The sequence below is a fragment of the Crinia signifera genome, chromosome 6, assembly GCF_055691185.1.
Source record: "Crinia signifera chromosome 6, ASM5569118v1, whole genome shotgun sequence".
Lineage (NCBI taxonomy): Eukaryota > Metazoa > Chordata > Amphibia > Anura > Myobatrachidae > Crinia > Crinia signifera.
This window is the reverse complement of record NC_139222.1, coordinates 150,511,498-150,532,663: the sequence shown is the minus strand read 5'-3', so window position 1 is coordinate 150,532,663 and position 21,166 is coordinate 150,511,498. Positions and strand designations below refer to the sequence as shown.

Here is a 21,166-nt window from a genome sequence, read left to right as displayed (position 1 = left end):
AATAATGTGAGTGGTCTAGCTCCCACACGGCCCTGAGTGCAGGTCGCAGGGTAAGGGAGCATGTCAGTGTGCAGGAAGTAGGAGGAGGGATTGCGTCAGTGTGATAGAACACAGGGTGAAGGAGTGCGTCAGTGTGATAGAACACAGGCCACGGGGTGAAGGAGTGTGTCTGTGTAACAAAACGCAGGCCACAGGGTGAGGGAGTGCATCGGTGTGATAGAACTGAGTTTCTTGGTGAGGGAGAGCATCACTGTAATAGAACGCAGACCGCAGGGTGAGGAAGCGCGCATGTGATAGAGCGCAGCCCATAATCAGGTCAGAATCAGGGCCTTAATCTGTGACAGGAGATGGGTGCTGCAGGAGAATTTCGCACTGCAGCACCTGGCTCTTCTCACTTCAAAAGAGCCACATCCGGGTCTTAAACCGTGGGTGAAATTTGGGTGCGACCACACCCCCTGCACCTGTCTTGTGACGCCACTCGCCCATAACATGGCAGTTAGAGAATCTTTTCTAATCCCCAATTTTAACATAAATGGCCAATGATCAATATTGTGAAAGGTCACTATCTCAGTAGGCACTCCAACAATTTTCGATGTTGAATCATTTTGGAATTGTAGATAAAGGATACTCAACCTGTATTGTACTGTGTGTGTGTGTGTGTGTGTGTGTGTGTGTGTGTGTGCGCCTGGGTCTGCGCTCCTCATCCTCCCTTCTTACCTGTCTGCTGTCCACAGTATCTCTCCCTAGTCCAGCGCACAATGCTGTCTGTTGTGCTCTGTGGCTCTAGGAAGGCTGCTAACACTGGGTGCGGCACAATCATCTGACTGTAGTAGCAATCATATGTCTTTGCCCCCCACCCCCATGCCTGGATCAGGCCCTGGCTAAGGGTCTCACTGCACCACACACACACACACACACCATTTCAGGTTGGTGCACAAATAGTATTTTTTTCCCATATTTTTTAAAAAGGGAGCATTGCCGCATCTCCGACTTTTCAGTTTCTGGACAATCTCTCTGTGGCCCTGATCCTATATTCATAACACAAATCTGTCACCTACATTGTCAGACCCAATAAATGGCCACAGTAAGTTTCTAGAACTTCTTTACTGCATTTAATGTCGGAACTTTGATGATACAGTGTCCTAGTTTTTAGTTGAAAAATTAGAGCTTTGGGCAACTTTAAAGGCATTCAAATTTTCTTTCAGATAGTTTTATATATACTAATCCTATATACAGTACTGTAAGTGATATACGTTAGCTAACACATCCGTTAGATCCCTTCATAAAAGCATGAGCGTAATACCTAAAAACAGGTGTAAAAGTAACCCCAGAGATCTCCATATCTGACTCATCATAGGAATCATCGTCGTCCTCGTCATCATCATCACCTTTCACCAGCCTCTTTCCTATCCGGACAGCATCAATATCCTTCTTGCGTGCTGCGTCAGCTTCCTCCCTGAAGACAAAAAAGTAAAATAAGGAATCTAATATAGACCTTTAAATTGAAATTGAGGTAAAAACAGAGGGCAATGTAATGTACTATGGACAAAGAAATTTATTTCAGTGCAATGAGGTTTTATAGGCTAAAAAAGACCTGAAATACAATAGCAATATGCCCATTCAACAAAATGACTTAGCAGCTGGGACTGTATATATCTCTTATTATTTAGCCAGAACTGTCACTCTGTGACTGTGGGCCTTATTTTAGTTCACTCTTTCTGACAAAATCCTTCTTAGATGGACAAAACCATGTGCACTACAGGTGGGGCAGATGTGCAGAGAGAATTAGATTTGGGTGGGGTTTTACTTCAAAGTGAGATCTATATTGCAGTGTAAAAATAAAGCAGTCAGTATTTACCCTGCACAGAAACAAAATAACTCACCCAAATCTAATTCTCTTTGCACATTTTACATCTGCCCCCTGCAGTGCACATGGTTTTGTCCATCTAAGAAGGATTTTGTCACAAAGAGTGAACTGGAATAAGGCCCTGTGTGTATAATGCTGGGCGGAGTCACAGAGTGACAGTTCTGGCTAAATAAAAGAATTCCAATATAATACCATACTTCCAATAACAGTAGAATGAGGGGTGAGCCCGCATATAACCCCGCACAGCATATGCGCCCTCCATCCACTCCATCCGCCTCCTTCTATCCAACCCTCCCCACGTCCATCATCAACTCCTCCTTACCCCCTCTGCTCCTGCTCCCTCCCAGGCATTTAGTGACATGCTGTGTGAAGTTTAACTTCTATATAACATGGCCCCGAGGCTGCCTACACCGATCCCACTAACCTGCTCCCAGACTGGGGGTGACCTGGGTCTGCATGTTAGTGTAGAGGCCTGCCAGGGCAGGGGGTGCCCCTGGGTTGCTGCTGCCTGTCACCCTCTTGCACGCTGCCCACCACACTCGCCCCTCCAGCACCCACATGGCCCTACCTCACCCATTGCACCCCCAGACACCCTCCTGCACCCCCAGCATCACTGCACCCAACCCTCCTCCACCTGCAGCACACTTGCACACACCTCTCCCACAGCCACACCCACCCTGCACCTAAGCCGCACATTACTGAAGTACCCCTTCACCCACCACTTCACCACCCACGCCACCCATACACACACCCACTACACACCTGTTAGTATATTTCACACAATAAAAAATCCACGGGTTAAGGGGGCAGAGCCCCTTACAACAGTGTGAAGAGCGCCCGTAGGGCACAATGAATCACCTAGTATATATATATATATATATATATATATTACATCTCTCTCTCTCTCTCTCTCTCTCTCTCTCTCTCTCTCTCTCTCTCTCTCTCTCTCTCTCTCTCTCTCTCTCTCTCTCTCTCTCTCTCTCTCTCTCTCTCTCTCTCTCTCTCTCTCTCTCTCTATATATATATATATATACATACACTGATCCAAAGACTGCCGGCACTCGTTTAGTAATGTAGCCAACTTGCTCCCGGTGCCAGAGATAATAGCATATAATAATCCAATTTCCCAATGGAAAATAACGGCTATCAGAAGACTGAATAAAGACAAAAAAAGTTTGTATTTCCAGGTGTTAAGGGGAACGTTTCGGGGAGTGACCCCCGTCTTCAGCCCCAACCTACAGCACAGTGAACAACAAGCATACAATTTATACTTACCTGACCCAGAGACGCTCCAGGACTTGCTGTCAGCGTGTATCCAGCCGGCGGAAGTGGTCAGTCTGTACACCTCTATCCCACATGATGGGGGGGTGGAGGCTGTACGTAAATTTATTGCACAGTTTTTGAATCCTGCCATCTTTGACCATGGCGTCATGGCGTTTATTCAGCTGTTGATGTTAACCTTACAGCGTAATTATTTTTTGTTTTACGGTGGGTACTACTTGCAGCCATGGGGTCTCCTGTGGCCCCCTCTTATGCCAACATCTTTATGGTCTTTGAGGAGGAATCAAGATTCTTCAACGACCCTGCTGTTAGGGATAATTTGCTCCTCTACACCCGTTACATTGATGATATCTTCATCTTGTGGACGGGTGGACAGGAGGCATTGTCCAAACTCATTGCCGACATTAATTGTGGCAACTCTATCATTAAATATACAGCCACCCACAGCAGCACTGAGACTCATTTCCTCGATGTGGCAGTATCGATTAAAAATAACATGATTGGCACCGATGTTTTCTATAAAGACGTAGATAGAAATACTTTCTTGATGGGTTCCAGCCATCACCCACCAGCCCTTAAGCATGGGTTACCACGCTCTCAAATGATGCGAGTTGCCCGCATAGTTAGCAATCCATCAGAGGTGGAACCACGCTTTGGTCTCTAAATTTGCAGTCAGGGGCTACGATCCCAGCATATTACAGTTATAAAAACAAGAAGTTCTCCAGATGTCCAAATCAGATCTGCTTACCTCCAGACCTAAAAATCCTGCAGCAGTATTACCCTGGTCGAGTTCATTCTCCACGGCCAGTGTGGTGATTCGGCATGCCACCAATGCCCTCTGGCCTATTATAAAAACTGACCCGGATTTATCGGGACTGAATAAGATCAGACCTCTTGCAGCCTTTAGCAGGGGCCCAAACCTGAGGGACCGCCTGGTGAAGGCTGATATCACTGGTAGAGGCATTCCTAAGCCTCCGAACACTTACACCAAAGCACCAGGATGCTACAGCTGCGGGTCGTGTGAGACTTGCAAGCATCTTGTGTCTTGCAAGCAATTCAAACATCCGCACAGGTCCAAGATGTTTGATATCCGACAGGTATTGACCTGTAGGATGTCCCACGTGGTATACATAATTGTATGCCCGTGTGGGCTTTATCACATTGGGCAAACCACCCGCACTTTCAGGGAAAGAATGGCGGCCCACCGGTCGGCAATCAACCTGTCCCTTCGTGGCAGGGAGGTTGACCAACCGGTGGCCCGCCATTTCAAAAAATGTGGTTACCACATCTCCACCCTCAAATACTTCATGATCGATCATGTAGCAGAAACCCTACGGGGCGGGGATCGATCAAAAAGATTGCTGATTAAGGAATCTGAGTGGATCTTCAGATTGGTGACCATACATCCTGATGGCCTCAATGAGAAGATCAATTGGAACACTCTTTATTAAGCCTTTATATTGGCCCTTTGTTTACTAGGTTGATTGTCTATTTTCTAGTCTGCAATGCCGTGCTTATGTATTGTTTCTCTTGTTCCACCTGTCTATAAATGCTTTAACATATGTTTTTTGTTCTTCCAGGCTTGCCTACACAACTGATCAAGAAGCCCAGTAGATGGCACCGTGTCGGCAACAGTTCATGTAATTTGACCCCTGTGCCCTGCGTGATTTCACGGTGTGGGACATCCACGGTAAGATGCGCTATTTGATCATTGCGACCAGGTCTCAGGTGCATGGTACTGGCCGCTCGCTGCGGTGACACTGGAGCTGGATCCGTGTGTGGTAACCAGCCTTTTGTTATATTGTTATACCTGGCCCTGGACGCTCTATGTGTGCGGCTGCAGCGAGGTCCGCCGTGTGTGCAGTGTGGAACGCTACGTTTCCTGGTTGGTGAAGCGCAAACCAGGGGTTGCTTAGCAACCTGAGGTCCGCGTCACGCACAGGAAGCGGTGAGCTGACCACTTCCGCCGGCTCGATACACGCTGACAGCGAGTCCTGGAGCGTCTCTGGGTCAGGTAAGTATAAATTGTATGCTTGTTGTTCACTCCTGTGCTGTAGGTTGGGGCTGAAGACGGGGGTCACTCCCCGAAACGTTCCCCTTTACACCTGGAAATACAAACTTTTTTTGTCTTTATTCAGTCTTCTGAGTGCCGTTATTTTCCATTGGGAAATTGGATTATTATTTTATATATATATATATATATATATATATATATATATATATATCTGTTTATCGGAGAGCGCTGGACTTAGTACCACCTAGTCAATTAAACAGCAATCATTGAAATACATCAATCACACTTCATATGACAAATCCTTGTCCCCTTCCAGAATGACACGTGAAATTCGTTCAGGATAAAAGTTCTTTATTGAAACCCAACGCGTTTTGTCAGAACGACTTCATCAGGGGTGTGACAACAGTGTTTAATAATAGGCCTGTCTGGCAACTACTGTTTCTTTCAGACAAGATAAAATCAATAAGAGGGTAGGTTTTAGGGGAAGCCAATCCAGCTTTAACATGCCAAATGTTTCCGTAAGGATTAGGTCCTTAACTAATGGACTCACAGGGCCGTAATTAAACGGTTACACCTTATAGGCCAATTGAAGTTAGATCCGGGAAGGCGTATCACCTTTCAAGTTATCACCGCAATGTAGTAAACTCCCAAGCTCCTTCACTGGCTGATAGTCAGTGGGAGACTTTAAAAGCAGTTGGGCCCATTTTACGGAAAACGGCTGTGGATTGTTGAGATCACGGCCAGATCCACAGCCGTTTTCGCCCTTTTTGCCGATCGGTACATTGAATCCCGCCTGGTGATAAACTGGCACGTTATCCTTATATAAAGACCTATTATCGTAAAATTATTTAGTATAAATACAACATATTATATATTCATTTTTTAGTACTTGTATATTTTTTTTTCTTTCAATAATAGGAAAATTTATTTCCTGTTATTAGAGATTGCAATGTATTTGTAGATAATACAAAATACATGGTGACTTACCATATCATCTGATGCACTCTCAAAATATGACATTTTCCAAACAATAGAATGTAACTATTCAATAATACATTAGTACTGGTCATAGCACCATACTTACTCTTCGTCAAAGCCAAGGTTCCGAATAATGAATGCTGAGCTGAAAAAGGAAATAGATATTAATACTGATGGAAACATTCATTAAAATACAGTGTCTCACTAAATCCCATCATTCAAAGTAGCTCTGTATTGTCAAACTAACTACGATACATCCATTTTACCAATGTTATAAAAGGTTGTAATCTGATCATGGTTATTACATGAAACATTGTATGCAATACCTGTCGCGCAAAAAAAATAGTTTCGTGTTTCACAGGTACAGTTCCAAGATACTCCAAACTGCTGTCCATAACTACGGGGGTTATTTAAACCTGATCGTATGCCTGCGAATTCACAGGCTGGGTGATTATCGATAGACATTGCATGCATACGGATCATAGCCCGCATGCACAAGGCCATCCTGCAATGAAATCCTGCTACTTTTTTGATTGCAGGCCATACGCAAGTTGATTGAAAGGAAGCTTTCCATTCATTTGTGAGTGGTAATCGGATGTTTTCTGGCAGTGTCGGGGGAAAATGTAGGCATGCCCATTCATTTGAGGGAAAGGCATGTGATGTCAGCGCCAATCCAACTATGTCTATCGCAGCCGCTGAGCACGTCCTGCCTATGTACAAATTGCACACACTGGAAAAATCATTTGATGGTGAGCGTCTTTGGATTGGATTTGCACTTAATAGCCGATCCAGCTAATTTTCGCAAGGCGTGCTAAGCATATCGCAGGCTTGCACAGTGTGGGATTTCACTCTATCTGGGTGGTGTATACCTGGTCGCAGGGTTCTGCAAATAGGCAGCCCAGTGATCAGGTCTGAATAACCCTCATTGTCAAGTTCGGTACTCATTGGAGCCTGGATGATGTGGGCCACGGAAATCATTTAAAAAAACAATCACCTAGTCTGTTTACAGAAATGATTAAACTCCCCGGGATCTCTCCCATTCACTATTATTATTCCACATATAACCGCCACCACATAGAAGTTTTAACACTCCAAACAGAAGCATTTCCCGATGACTACAGTAATTCCCAGGTTTAGCCGTATTCAAAGACAAAATGGATCCAATAAGAATCACAGAAACTATTTTATTAAATAAATAAAGTGTAAAATGAGAAAATTACTCAAAATGCTTAAAGAATAGTATATATGATTTTTCTTATAGCAATGACATACAAAGAAATTGTAAGGAAAATAGTTTTATTATAAATAAAAAGGATAAAAAATGAACAGATTCATTGACAAGAATCTGTTTTGTGGGAAATGCAAAAATGGAGTAATTCCCAATATAGGGGATTATTCTCATTCACTTGTAAATGCACAATCACTCTCTAATGGACAAAACCATATGCACTGCAGGTGGGGCTGATCTAGGGTCAGGGTCTGTGATGTTTCAAAGATGTTAAAGGAACTTGGTAATGAGGTGTTATAGGATCATTGACATATTAGTGACAAGAGTCCCTGGGGGAGGGGGGGGTTTAGTCTATTTCACAATTTATGTTTCTATGGGCAACCAATCAGTATCTATTAATTTAGTTAGCACCTTCTAGAAGATAACAGATAGTGGGGCAGATGTATTAAGCCTGGAGAAGAGATAAAGTGGAAGGAGATAATTCACCAGCCGATCAACGCCCAACTGTCATGTTTCAAACACATCTGATTGGCTGTTGCGTTATCTCCTTCCACTTTATCTCTTTGCCAGGCTTAATACATCTGCCCCAGTATCTGATTGGTTGCCATAGCAACATCACATGTGGAATATAACTCACATCTTCGTAAATTTCCCCCACCATGTCAGACTGTATGACTTTCCTATAAATAATCTGCTCCTTGATCTGGGTATCCTTCTACATATGTCTGATCATCGGTCTTCAAGCAGGTCAAGAAAAAGGAACCAGAAATTTAAAAATTGGTCACATAAAAGTTACTTTTGGTTATTAAAGAAATACACTTTAATAAATAAAGGGTTACAAGTTGTATTTCTTGTGATCAATCCATAGCATAATCACAACATAATGTATGTAATGTTCAACTAGGTGCAGTTGGGTCTATAGCCCATCTATTGAGCACATAATGAGGGCCATTGTTCACCCTCTATATGCTGGAGAGTGTTCTTTGCATCGAGCCCTGTCTGCGTGGGATTTGTTTGGCATGGTATATATAGGATGCTACGAGTTATGTGAATAGACTTTCCTGCTGTCAATATGATGTGCTTGATTAGTTTTGAACAAATATTGTAACTATGCAGTTGTAACAAAGGACAATGGGGCCCATACTTTAGTAATAGCAACACGGTTGAGATTATTAACAATCTGCACCGTGACTAATATTTTAATTTTGGATGAAAATATCCAGGCTATGCACTAAATATAACATATAGGGACATAGGGACTAAAAACCATTTAGCCAATGTGTTTACAACATACGTATGAATGGAAAGCCAGATTGATCGGTGGACCACAGACAGGCATCATCAACCCAATTGAAGTTATAATTATGCTGAGTGCATGAAACATAAAATCTGCAGAAACCATTGCTATAATAGATGAATACCACATTTTGATCCGATTTTGGGGGATGAGATTATATAATTAATTATATTCATTAAATACATCGGACTACTGTGGAAATATAATCAATTCACTAACACATTGCCCCATAAGGAAATTACTGGAGAAAGGCAACAGCCTTTATAACAACATAGAAACAAAGTTGAATAAGATACAATAACAAATAATTGGCAAAGAGCCCAGAAAGACAAAGTGAGAAAAGTAGAAACAAATCATTTAACAATAAATAGGTACTTAAAATAACAGACTGGGAACTGAAAAGATAAAAAGAACAAATAAATCTCCAGTAAAATAAATATATAAAAGGCAAAATATATTTCTGACCAATAAGATAGAAGTGGAGAATACAATCTAACATACACCCCCTCCCTTTTTCTGAACAATAACACTGAATATCTGAGACCTTGAGGGGTGCTAGGTTCCATTAAAATACATAGAAAAAAAAAAACAACAAAATATATATCGAAACATTTAAATCACAGTTTTAAATCACCATTTCTAAACTATTTGCACATTTTATTTATCTTAAAAGGATGCACTGTTTACATCCATTTTAATTACTTCTAAATAAAGGTTACATTTTACATATATTATAATCAATTGAATAGGTTACATGGTTCAATTTCATAAGTACACCCAGAACATCTCTGCTAACCCCTTTCTTTTCCTATTTTCTTATCTTTTTATCAGCAGCCAAATACCATAATTATTATCTATTTACTAATAGCAGAAGGACTGACTCACTTTTAAGAGTGAGTCATTTCTATGATACAGTTGAATGAGCAGGGCATCATTAACCAAATTAAAGAACTAGGTAAGTAGCTTTGCAGAATTATATTGGTGTGATAATTGGTTACCTCATTTTGGAGATATGTGGCAAAACGTCCACCTGACATTTACTATGCATTATCATTGAGCTTTTTTGACAATGTGACAGTTGGTGAATTCTCCCTGTGCATCTGCAAGGTGACCTGTATCCTGTCACTTCCTAGGGGGTCTGGAAACTGTGACCGTTGTTTGCAGCCACCCACTAAGCTGGGATTTTTCTAGATTTGACACCTAAGGGGGTGGAAAGGTGATATGTTCCATCCACCAAACATCAGCTAATTATTATTATTATTATTATTATTATTATACCAGATAATAGATAGCTGTGTACTCTGTGTCCTTTTTCCACTTCCACAAAAAAAAAAACATAAAATGTATTACATGGATTTTCTCTTAGACGAGTCCCACTTAACATTACCTATCTTCCACTGAGGCATAGAAGTCATCTCCAACCCAGGCCCCAGCTGCTCCATCTGCAGGCTGATAACGAATATCCAACTCAACATTTATCTGTAGTGAGAAAGAACAGAATACATACAATTCCAATGACATCTATATTAATAACTCATAACTAAGATTGGAGTTAAACCTTTTGTTAGATATAATCTGTCATTTCTGGCAGTGGATATAATGTAACCTACTGCAATTGTGTAATAAAGACGCGAGAACTGCAATACCAGGCATATCATCTCTTTGGATAATAAAAGCAAGGATTATACTCACGATAATGCCTTTTCTTCGGAATACTTCATGGCAGCCATTACATTGGGTTCATCCCTCTCTCCTCTCCAATTAGACAGGTAGTTTTTTCCCCTAGGATCCAGCCCCTCCTCTATATAACCTGGCACCTCCCCATAGACCATAGTCTTTGACTGTCTCCGTCCTGATCCTAGGGAAAAACCACAAACAGGGAGGGCCAACAAATTTTTTGAGCTGCCATGAAGTATTCCGAAGAAAAGGTATTATCGTGAGTATAATCCTTGCTTTCTCCTTCATACTTCATGGCAGCCATTACATTGGGATGTACCAAAGCAGTAGGGTGGGTTATACTATACCTCAAGCCAAGACTTGCTTAAGAACTTCACTTCCGAAACTAGGGCTCGCGACATCCAATGCATAATGCTTAGAGAAGGTATGCAAGGAAGACCAGGTGGCTGCTTGACAGATCTCCTTAGCCGAAACTTTGGCCTCTCTAGCCCAAGAAACCGCCATTGCCCTTGTTGAGTGAGCCTTAATACCCTCAGGAACTTCACGACCAACTTTCCTGTAAGTGAAGGCAATTAATTCTTTTAGCCACCTTGACATTGATTGTTTCGATGGCGCCAGCCCTTTCTTTGCACCCTGAGGAATCACGAATAATGCTTCTGACTTCCTGAACCCCGTTGTCCTGTGTAGATATATCTTGATAGCTCTCAAGACATCTAATGTATGCAACTTTTCCTCTTTCTTCGTCAGAGGATTTTGGAAAAAACAAGGCAAAACAATCTCTTGACTCAAATTAAATGAGGAAACCACCTTGGGTAGAAAGGACGGTCTAGTCCTCAATACTACCCGATCCGGGAAAATCTTCAAGTACTGTTCTTTAATGCACAGAGCATGAATCTCTCCCACTCTTTTTGCTGAAGTTATTGCAACTAGAAATAACATCTTCCATGTTAAAAACTTTAACTTCGCTCTGTCCAACGGCTCAAACGGAGCCTCCATTAGTCCATTCAAGACTAAATTAAGATCCCACTGGGGGATTATTGACCTAATCCTAGGCCGGATTTTCTTGATAGCCTGGCAAAATCTCTTAATTAAACTATGCTCTGCTAGTTTCCTGTCTAGCAGCACACTCAGTGCCGATATCTGGACCTTGAGTGTCGAAGCCGAAAGCCCTTTGTTAAGCCCATCACAAAGGAACTGTAACACTTGGGGAATGTTTGCTTTAGGAAAACTGAACTTGTCTTTAGACCATGCTGCGAACACCCGCCATATTCTGTAGTAGATTTCTGATGATACCTTCTTCCTTGCTTGGAGAAGTACCTCAATGACCTCTGAGGATACATTTTTGTCTCTCAGCTGTCGCCTTTCAATTTCCAGGCCGCTAAATTCAATTTGTGAGGTTCTTGACAATTGACTGGGCCCTGCCTGAGCAAATCTTGAGTCACTGGAAGAAACACTGGACCCGCAATCGCCATGCTCTCTAACATGTGGAACCAAGCCCTCCTGGGCCAGTAGGGCAGAATGGCTATGACTTGGACCCCTTCCGTTCTGACCTTCCACAATGTCCTGTGAATGAGGGAAATTGGAGGGAACACATACCCCAGGTGAAACTCCCAACTCTGAGATAGGGCGTCCACTCCGCTTGATCCCCAAGTTGGGTATCGGGAGTAGAATTGTGGCAGCTTCTTGTTGACCGCTGAAGCCATGAGATCCACCTCTGGTTGACCGAACTGCTCCACTATTCCCTGAAAAACTGAGTCCTTCAGTTCCCATTCGCCCGGAACCACGCTTGTGCGGCTCAAATAGTCTGCGAGCTGATTGTCCTCCCCCAGCACATGGAGCGCTGATATGGACAACAGATTTTTCTCGGCCCAACACATGATGTTTCGAACCTCTTCTAAGAGCACGTGACTCCGTGTACCTCCTTGTCTGTTGACATAGGAGACGGTAGTAGCGTTGTCCGAAAAAATGCGCAGGTGCGCATCTCTGATATCTTCGCTGAAGAATTCTATTGCCTTCCACACGGCTCTTAGTTCCCTGTGATTGGAGGAAAACTCTGACTCGCGAAGGGACCACAGACCTTGGCATGTCTTGCCCAGACCATGAGCCCCCCAACCCATGGCGCTGGCGTCTGTGGTGATCACCCTGTAAAGGGGGCTTGCCAGCGAAGACTTTCTTGGTGTCATGACTGGATGCCATCTTGTCATGAGCGACCGCCATTTTTACGCCAGAAGGAGCGTAATTGTACCACGCCATTCTGCCCTAATTGTAAATGTAATGGAGAAAGTGACCTGCCTTTGCCCTGGATGGTTGGGAGGACTGGGGGGTGAAGCAGGAAGGCAGATGGGATCTCTTTCCTTTGAAGTCCATGCTCTGTTTACAATACTGTTTCTGATATGGTGTGCAATCTACTCATCCTGTATTTTTATGTGGGTAAAAAGGTTATTCCAACAACCCTTGCTCATCTGTTTGAAACCTCAGCAGGAAAGCAGAGGTTATCTCCTCCCCCCCTGCATCTATAAATCTTGTATTGAAGTCCAGGGTCTCTGGCAAATGTCTTCCCAGACCAGAGAGATGTCAGGAAAGCAATTCCCTTATAACTCTAGAATGACACCTTATTTGAGATAAGAATTAGGAGGCCCAGGGGGGTGATTGAATGGCTACATTGCTCATCTTCAAAAGGGAAGTCAATTAGCCAGCCCCTGGTTATATCCTAGGGAAACCCCTGGACAGGGAAATTCCTGAGGTGGGGGCTGTGATTGTGTGTGTTTTGAAAATCTTAAAAGTGTGTGTCTCACAAGACATTTTGTTCATTTTCCTTGGGATGATACGGGTCCGATACCTGTCTCTGAAATGATCCAGTATCCGGAGAGATTTCCACTCCAAACCCCGCTTCATGCTGTGTGTCCTTGAAGTGGTTTGTTTCTTTATTCCCATTTTGTTTTATTTTGAAACTGTTTTTACGTTTGACTTACCTATTAATCATATATCTTGTAACTTATGTTTCTGTAATATACTGTAAGCCTTGTAGTGTTTTCACTTAATTAAAAAGTCATAATTAGTTCTGGTATCTGCTGTTTTCCAGCCCAAGCCTCTGACGAATTGCCAGAGCGCTACCCTGTAACTCATAATTTGGTGTGTCGGCAGAATCAAAGCTGTCGCGGACTAAGTCCAAAAGTTTACTTTGATTGGTGGCAAGCGGAATCGTGGTGAAATACGCACACGCTTGGGATACTCAGTAGAAGTGTCACGTGGCCGCGATTCTCAGATTGTCGTATCTGGGGAATCGCCGACTAGGGTCGTGACACTTGGTACTAGCTGATCGGCCTCCCACCATCTTAGGGATTCTTTGACTGCCTCTGAGATTTTTATTTTCCTTTCCAGCGGCACCAGTCTTTTCGAGTAACCCAGGAGGGACCACTGGAGAGGCCTCATCCTCCATCTGGCCCACGGGACTATGTCCACCGTAGACGCCATCATACCTAAAAGGCTCATTGCTGATCTGAGTGGTATGCGATCCTCCTCGTAAATCGTCGAGATTAGTTGTTGGATTTTCTCGCATCTCTTTGTGGATAAGGACATTTGGAACCTTACAGTATCCACCAGCACCCCCAGAAACTGAAGATTCTGTGTTGGCCTCAGACAGCTCTTCTCCCAATTCAATAGCCACCCGTGTTCCTGAAGAAACTGAATGGTGTAGTCTCTTGCTGTGATCACCTCTTCTTCTGACGGTGCCACAATCAACAGATCGTCTAGATATGCCCATATCATGACTTTCTTTTTTCTCAGTTCTTCTATCAACACCACTAGAACCTTGGTAAAGACCCTTGGTGAAGAGGTGAGGCCGAAGGGCAGACAGGTGAACTGGTAATGATCGTGACCTATGCAGAATCTCAGATATTTTCTGTCGTCTGGGGAAATGGGAATATGGAAATAGGCGTCTTTTAGGTCGATGGAGACCATATAATCGTTTCTTCTCAATCCCATCAGGATAGACTTCGTGGTCTCCATGTGGAACTTTTTCTTCTTTATGCGCAAGTTTAATTTTCTTAAATCTAATATAGTTCTGTAACCTCCAGAACTTTTGCTGACTATGAAGAGACGGGAATAAAAACCGGCCCCTTTCTCTTCCTCCGGGACTTCCACCACTGCTCCTGATGCGATGAGTCCCTTTAAAATTAAATTTAGAGCTTCCCTTTCTATCTCCGAAACTGGGATCTCTGAAACACAAAATTTTGCCATTCTTGGCCTTGACATGAATTCCAGCCGATAGCCAGTCTTGACTACCTCCAGAACCCATCTGTCTCGGACGGTTTGTCCCCAGATGCGAGCGAAACCCAACAGCCTTCCAGCTACCTGGGCCTGCTCCACCATGGGACCACCGTCACTGCTTCTGTGTGGCTCCAGAACTTTCACCTCTTTTCTTGACGTATTGACGAAAAAAGGCTCTAGATGTCCCCTGAGCGTATCTGTCCCGGACAGACCTGCCTGGCCTGTAGGACTTGGCTTGCCTATACGCTTGTCTGGAAGAATATGAGGAAAACCTCCCTCTTCTATCCTGTGGTAATCTGACTGATTTACCACCTGACATTCTTTGAATCATCTGATCCAAACGACTGCCGAAAAGGAATGCACCCTCATAAGGCAATGTCGCTAGCTTGTTCTTTGAATGGGAATCTGCCGCCCATTACTTAAGCCATAAGGCCCTACGGGCCACCAACCCTGACGTCAGGGATTTTGCTGCAAAATCAAGACCATCTAGAGAGGCCTCACACATATAGTCCACCGCTAGCTGAATCTGGGTAAGACTCTTGCAGATTTGATCACGGGAAACCTTTTCCTGTATGTCTTCCTGTAAGGCAGAACACCAAATCCTGAGTGCCCGAGAGAGGGAGGCCATGGCCACTCCTGATTTCAGCGAGACTGAGGCGGAAATATGTAATCTCTTTAGAGCACTCTCCATTTTTGTATCCATTGCGTCCTTCAGTGACGCCCCATCCTCAAGGGGAATGGTAGTACGAGTCGTCACTTCTGACACTGCTGCGTCGACTTTAGGTATATTACACCATTTAATGAATTCTTCATCTTCAATAGGAAACATTTTTTGAATTCTCTTAGTCGACCCCACTCTCTTGTCGACACCCTGCCACTCTTTAGCTAGGATATCCTTCACAACTTTATGTACTGGAAAAGATCTTCCTTTTTTGGATCGATCCTCAAACAAAGCATCAAACTCAGACTTTGCAGGCTGTTTATAGTTAAGTGTCCTATAAAGATTTTTTAGCACTGCTTCTACCAACTCCACATTAAACAGACGCTCGTCCTCCAATACTTCGCCTGACTCAGCTGATGAGCCACCAGACTCTTCCTTGTCCACATCATCATGCACAGACACATCCCCGTCATCCTTATCAAGGCTAGTCTGAGACCTGGACCTTTTATTTCCTGCATATTCCTCCTTGGAAATAAAATTTTTCTTCATCCAGTCTCTCATCTCAGCTAATTGTGCCGATATATTCATTCCAACATCCTTTTTTGTCAGACACTCTAAACACAGCACTGTCTCTCCAACAAAAGCTCTATCACATCCTGGACAGACTTTAGTATTCTTAGTCTTAGCCACTTTCTTTCTGGGCACTGAAGGCACACTATAAAACAAGAGAAAAAGATACTAACTATCTGACTAATAAATGGCATGAATAGCGTGTCCTCTATGAGAGGACTTACCTGGGCGGCGGTGTAATATTTTTCTGAGAGGCATCCTCCATGGTAACACTCCTGGCTTCTACCAACTCCCCACAATGTTCTGCGTCCACAAACACAGCCCTGTGCCTGTAACACCGACCAGGCGCCTTTTAAATACACGCTGCACACGCAGCCGGCGTCCCCCCCCTTCCCGCCGGCGTCAGAGAGCCTGGCGCGTACTTCCGCGTAGCTGGAACGCACGCGGCCGTGACCCGCACGCCGCGTGCATCCGCCGGAAGTGACGCATCCCTATGCGCAGCCTGAATCGAGTGAGCTCAGTGTTACTCGCAATGCAAGTGTCGGAACCTGCATCCGGACATCGGGAGCCCACGCAGGAGACGCCAAATACCTGACCTCCAGGTGATTTTACTCACACACACCAAGCGGGAAGGGAACGCTGTGGGTTACCAGCTAATGTCCTTGCCACCGGCCCTGGACATACGTAGGCTTGAGGCACCGCCAGCCTGGCCGCCCAGGTCTCCGATAGCATAACCAGCCTACCGGGTTTTATAAAAATAATAAAGATACACACTAACTGACTACCTGTCACAGACAGAAGGAGACAGGAAAAAGACTATGGTCTATGGGGAGGTGCCAGGTTATATAGAGGAGGGGCTGGATCCTAGGGGAAAAAACTACCTGTCTAATTGGAGAGGAGAGAGGGATGAACCCAATGTAATGGCTGCCATGAAGTATGAAGGAGAAAAGGTGATTTATGATGTACATTTTAATTTGACAAAAAACTAATTGTACTGAATAGTCCCAGGCTGAAAAACTGACCAGTGTGACTGTCATTAGGCTGGTGAGAATTTACATGTTTGTTAGTTACTGTACCGTAGGTGGCAGAAGCTATAAGCTTCTTGTTCAGTCTGACCAAGTTCAGCAGATTCTGAGAGTGATGATAAGTTACGTGTACTGTACACACACACACACACACACACACACACACACACACAATAACAGCATAATTATGCCTACAGGGAACAGCTAGACCAGACTAGCCAGTAAATAAGAATCTTGTACGTCACCCATACATTTACATCATCCCAGACAGGATATGTGTGATATATTTGTAGTACCTAGCTATACTGTATTATTGTGTTGTGTTATTGGCTATATGTTGTTCAGACATTACGCAATAAACTGGACCATAAGCATTACAAAAGTACTCAAAGGGCAACTCAAAAAAAATAAAAAAATCCTGGTTAGCACGATTACAGTCTACTTCCTATTGTGTGACGCAGTGGTAGATGGGGAGTGGCTGTGCTGCTCTGTACCAGAGAAAAACAAATTCCTACTCAAATGGACAAAACCACATGCACTGCAGGGGGGGGGGGGCAGGTGTAGCTTGTGCAGAGAGAGTTAGATTTGGGTGTAACTCTCTCTGCGCTTGTTACATCTGCCCACCCTGCAGTGCACATCATTTTGTCCATTTGAGAAGGAATTTGCCTTTGTGAGTGAACCCAAATAAGGACCTGAGTCATGGGACTTTCTTATGAGTCATAGGAGAAAGAGAGATGGTCACTGGGTGCATGTTTGTAAAAGAAGGTTTAATATGAATTGTGACTAGGTACTGCAGCTTTCACTTGCTAAAGACAAATAAAGAAGGTCAAAGGTTACCAGCACACAGGTCAATCTAATTGCAAAAGTATTATCTGTTGCATGTACAATTTGGCTGTAGGTTATAAATAACAGCACTTACTACTGGCAATCAGTCCACGTGAGCCAAGTAATAATGTTTTGTATACACATGAGCATATTGTGGTCAGTGGCTGACAAAATCCAACCAGACATAAAATATATCTTATAATTGATTATATTTATAATTGATTGTGCCAGATTCAGGTCCACACAAGCAATGTCTGGTTATAAAGGTTGAAAAAGCTGAAGTGTTCCAATATGAGGGCTCCCTGTGTTATGTGTTTACAGTGGTGTAAAGGCCCATACACACTTGACGATTTTCAGCTGAAAATCGGTCAAAACAGCCGTTTTGAGCGATTTTCGGCTGAAAATCGCCCAGTGTGTATGCCCCAGAGATTGCCGACTAGCGATGATGCGCGCTCCCGCATCATCGCTAGTTAAGTGGTTCATCTGCTGGTTTTACCAGCAGATGTGGCGATGATGGATGGTTTTTCATCCATCATCGCCATGTGTGTACGCCGGCCGGGCTGAAAGATTAACCACTTTCAGCCCGGCGGACCGCCCCGCTGCCCCCCGCCGCCCCGCCCCTCGCCTGTCATAATACTCACCCTGCAGGATTGGTCCGCGCTGCCCCGCTCAGTCTGCTGCTGCGGCTGGATGCTGCAGAGCATCGCTCCCCCGCCGTCCTCCTGTTCTCCTCGGTCCCAGAGCTCTGCCGCCCGGCCACACTGAAGGACACGCTGACGCCCCGCCCCCCTACACCCTGCTTCCTTCGCCTCACTCTGTCCTGCTCCACACGGAGCACCACTGTCTACCAATGTTTTCATTTTTAAGCCAGTAATATATACATTGCTGGCATGTGCCAGCAATGTATATATTAATGGCACCACTGGGCACCAATGAGATCCTTAAGCCAGTAATATATACATTGCTGGCATGTGCCAGCAATGTATATATTAATGGCACCGCTGGGCACCAATGAGATCCTTAAGCCAGTAATATATACATTGCTGGCATGTGCCAGCAATGTATATATTACTGGCACCGCTGGGCACCAATGAGATCCTTAAGCCAGTAATATATACATTGCTGGCATGTGCCAGCAATGTATATATTAATGGCACCACTGGGCACCAATGAGATCCTTAAGCCAGTAATATATACATTGCTGGCATGTGCCAGCAATGTATATATTACTGGCACCGCTGGGCACCAATGAGTTTCATAAGCCAGTGCCAGTGGGCACCAATGATGTTTGATTTATTAGCCATTAATATATACATTGCTGGCACAGGCCAGCAATGTATATATTACTGGCACCACTGCCCACTAATGATATGCACTGAACAGGAGTGCTATGGGGACAACTGTCCCGGGCCCCGCCGCTCTGACAGAGGGTAGGGTCCAGGCAGCTCTATCCTCAGCACCCCCGCAGTGCCGGTGAGCCGAGCCGCTGCAGCCAGCAGCAGCAGAGACTCCGTCGCCTGATGTCAGACACCAGCTTAAAGCTCAGGAGCGGAACCACTAACTCATCCGTGTTCCACCGCACTCCCCGTGCCCGTGTCCCATCGCACCCCCCCGGCATCCCACCGCACTCCCCTCACCCTCAACACAGATGCCGACAAAGGTACGGGGGGGGGGGGTCAGACTGAAAATCAGTCCCAGACCCCAAAATTCCTAGTGGCACTGAATTATTAGATGGCCCTTGCTCCCACCATTGGAATTCAAACCCGCCCATTATGTAAATAGCCTTTAATATGAAAGATTTTCAGCAAAGTCTTTTGCCTCCTGAAAATCTCTTGCTCTTTGGGGAAAATAGCTCAGTGTGTATGCACTACTTTGGTGAAAGGTATATCTGTCAGAGATTTTGGCAAAGTCTTTTCAAATGAAAATCTTCTAGTGTGTATGGGCCTTAAAACTTCTATAAGAGCATACGGGGGCTTCTGATGATATCTGCCCGACTCTAAATTGAAATCCTAAATATCTACATGTGTGTGTGTTCCTGTGTGCAGAAGAAGGCAGTATACTGGTACACAGGAAAACTGGTGGGTCATAGCAGTCCGGCTAGGCCACAAGGAGCAAAGACATTGGAGCACTTCCTCCCCATGCCCAGCTGTTTACCCTTTTCCTCTCCAACATCACTGCTGCTTGGGCCTCTTCCAGCCCCCCCCCCCCCCCCCCCCCCCCGCCCCTCCCCTCTCTACATGTCTGCTGTTCTCTAAAGATAATAGTCTAATCTAAATTTAAATAATTATAATGGGAACTGTACATATCAAGTATTACCCCTGTTATGCTGTAGTTTTTGTCCACTAGGGTCTCTGTGAGGATGAGTCGGCCGCTGCTTGGGAGATGTTGAAGACTGATAATTAATTTCCCCAGTGACCTAAAAAAGAAGAACAGGTTTGTTATATAGCCAAGTGATGATGTTTGCCAGGAAACAAACAGAGATGTCTTGGAATATATACCGTGTTTCCCAGATAATAAAACACTGTCCATAGCCCATAGGGCTTATTTTCGAGGTAGGTCTTATTTTAATGCCTCTCAGTCCTGCTTTTATCAACATCCGCAGTCCTGCCCCTCACCTTATACTTTCAGCACCTTTCCACCTCCGCTGTCACTCCGCTCCCACCTGTGTTCCATACAGATGCTGCTTGGATGTGCACGGTGATGTCACATGCACAATGCATCCCTGGGACTGGGAGGCTTCAGCGGCTGCGGTACCAGGTCTGCTGCAGCAGCAGCATCCATTTCATGCAGGGGGGGGATAGCGAGGGCAGAGCTGGAGGCATTGTACTGGTAGTTTAGCGCAGGCACATGGGAAAATGGGGTTTTCAGTAGGGCTTATTTTCAGGGAAGGGTGTATTTTTGACCTTTGTCCAGAAATAAGGGTAGGGCTTATTTTCGGGGTAGGTCTTATTATCGGGGAAACAAGGTATATCCTATAAATTCTAAAAGTGCCATGTTACCCAGTCTGTATCAGGGTTTTGTGCTACAGTAGTATATACTGTGTGTGTGTGTGTGTATATATATATATCTATATATATATATATATATAGATATATATCTATATATATATATATATATATATATATATATATCTATATATATCTATATATATATATCTATATATATAGATATATATAGATATATATATATATATAGCGGAGAGGTGCTCCATTTGACTGGGATGCACAAGCATCTCACACGCACGTACGTCCCAGTTTTTGGGCAGCGGGGGACAGGAACCCTGCCCGCCTCCGCTTCAGGGAGATGGGCAGAGTTAAGGGGATGAGGGGAGGCGGTGGGGACCGACGGAGAGCCACATGGAGGCAGTGGGGACCGACAGTGAGCTCCGTCAGAAGGGGGCGCGTGAGCGTATCATGTGTGCGCATCCCCTTCTGGCAGCTGCCGTTTGGCGATCTGACTGCCAGACACCTGCTG

General features: G+C 44.4%; 1 protein-coding gene across 1 annotated transcript in view; it reads right to left on the bottom strand.

Moving 5' to 3' along the window:
* The window catches only part of LOC146007108 (fer-1-like protein 4), a 153,557-nt gene that overhangs the window by 106,310 nt on the left and 26,081 nt on the right, over positions 1-21,166 (bottom strand). Inside the window, exons 4-8 of the mRNA XM_083145491.1 lie at positions 20,009-20,108; positions 10,053-10,144; positions 6,247-6,285; positions 2,470-2,480; positions 1,304-1,448 (exon numbers count right to left, since the gene is read on the bottom strand). Of these exons, the coding sequence (XP_083001617.1) occupies positions 1,304-1,448; positions 2,470-2,480; positions 6,247-6,285; positions 10,053-10,144; positions 20,009-20,108 (387 nt within the window). The remainder of the gene's footprint in view (positions 1-1,303; positions 1,449-2,469; positions 2,481-6,246; positions 6,286-10,052; positions 10,145-20,008; positions 20,109-21,166) is intronic.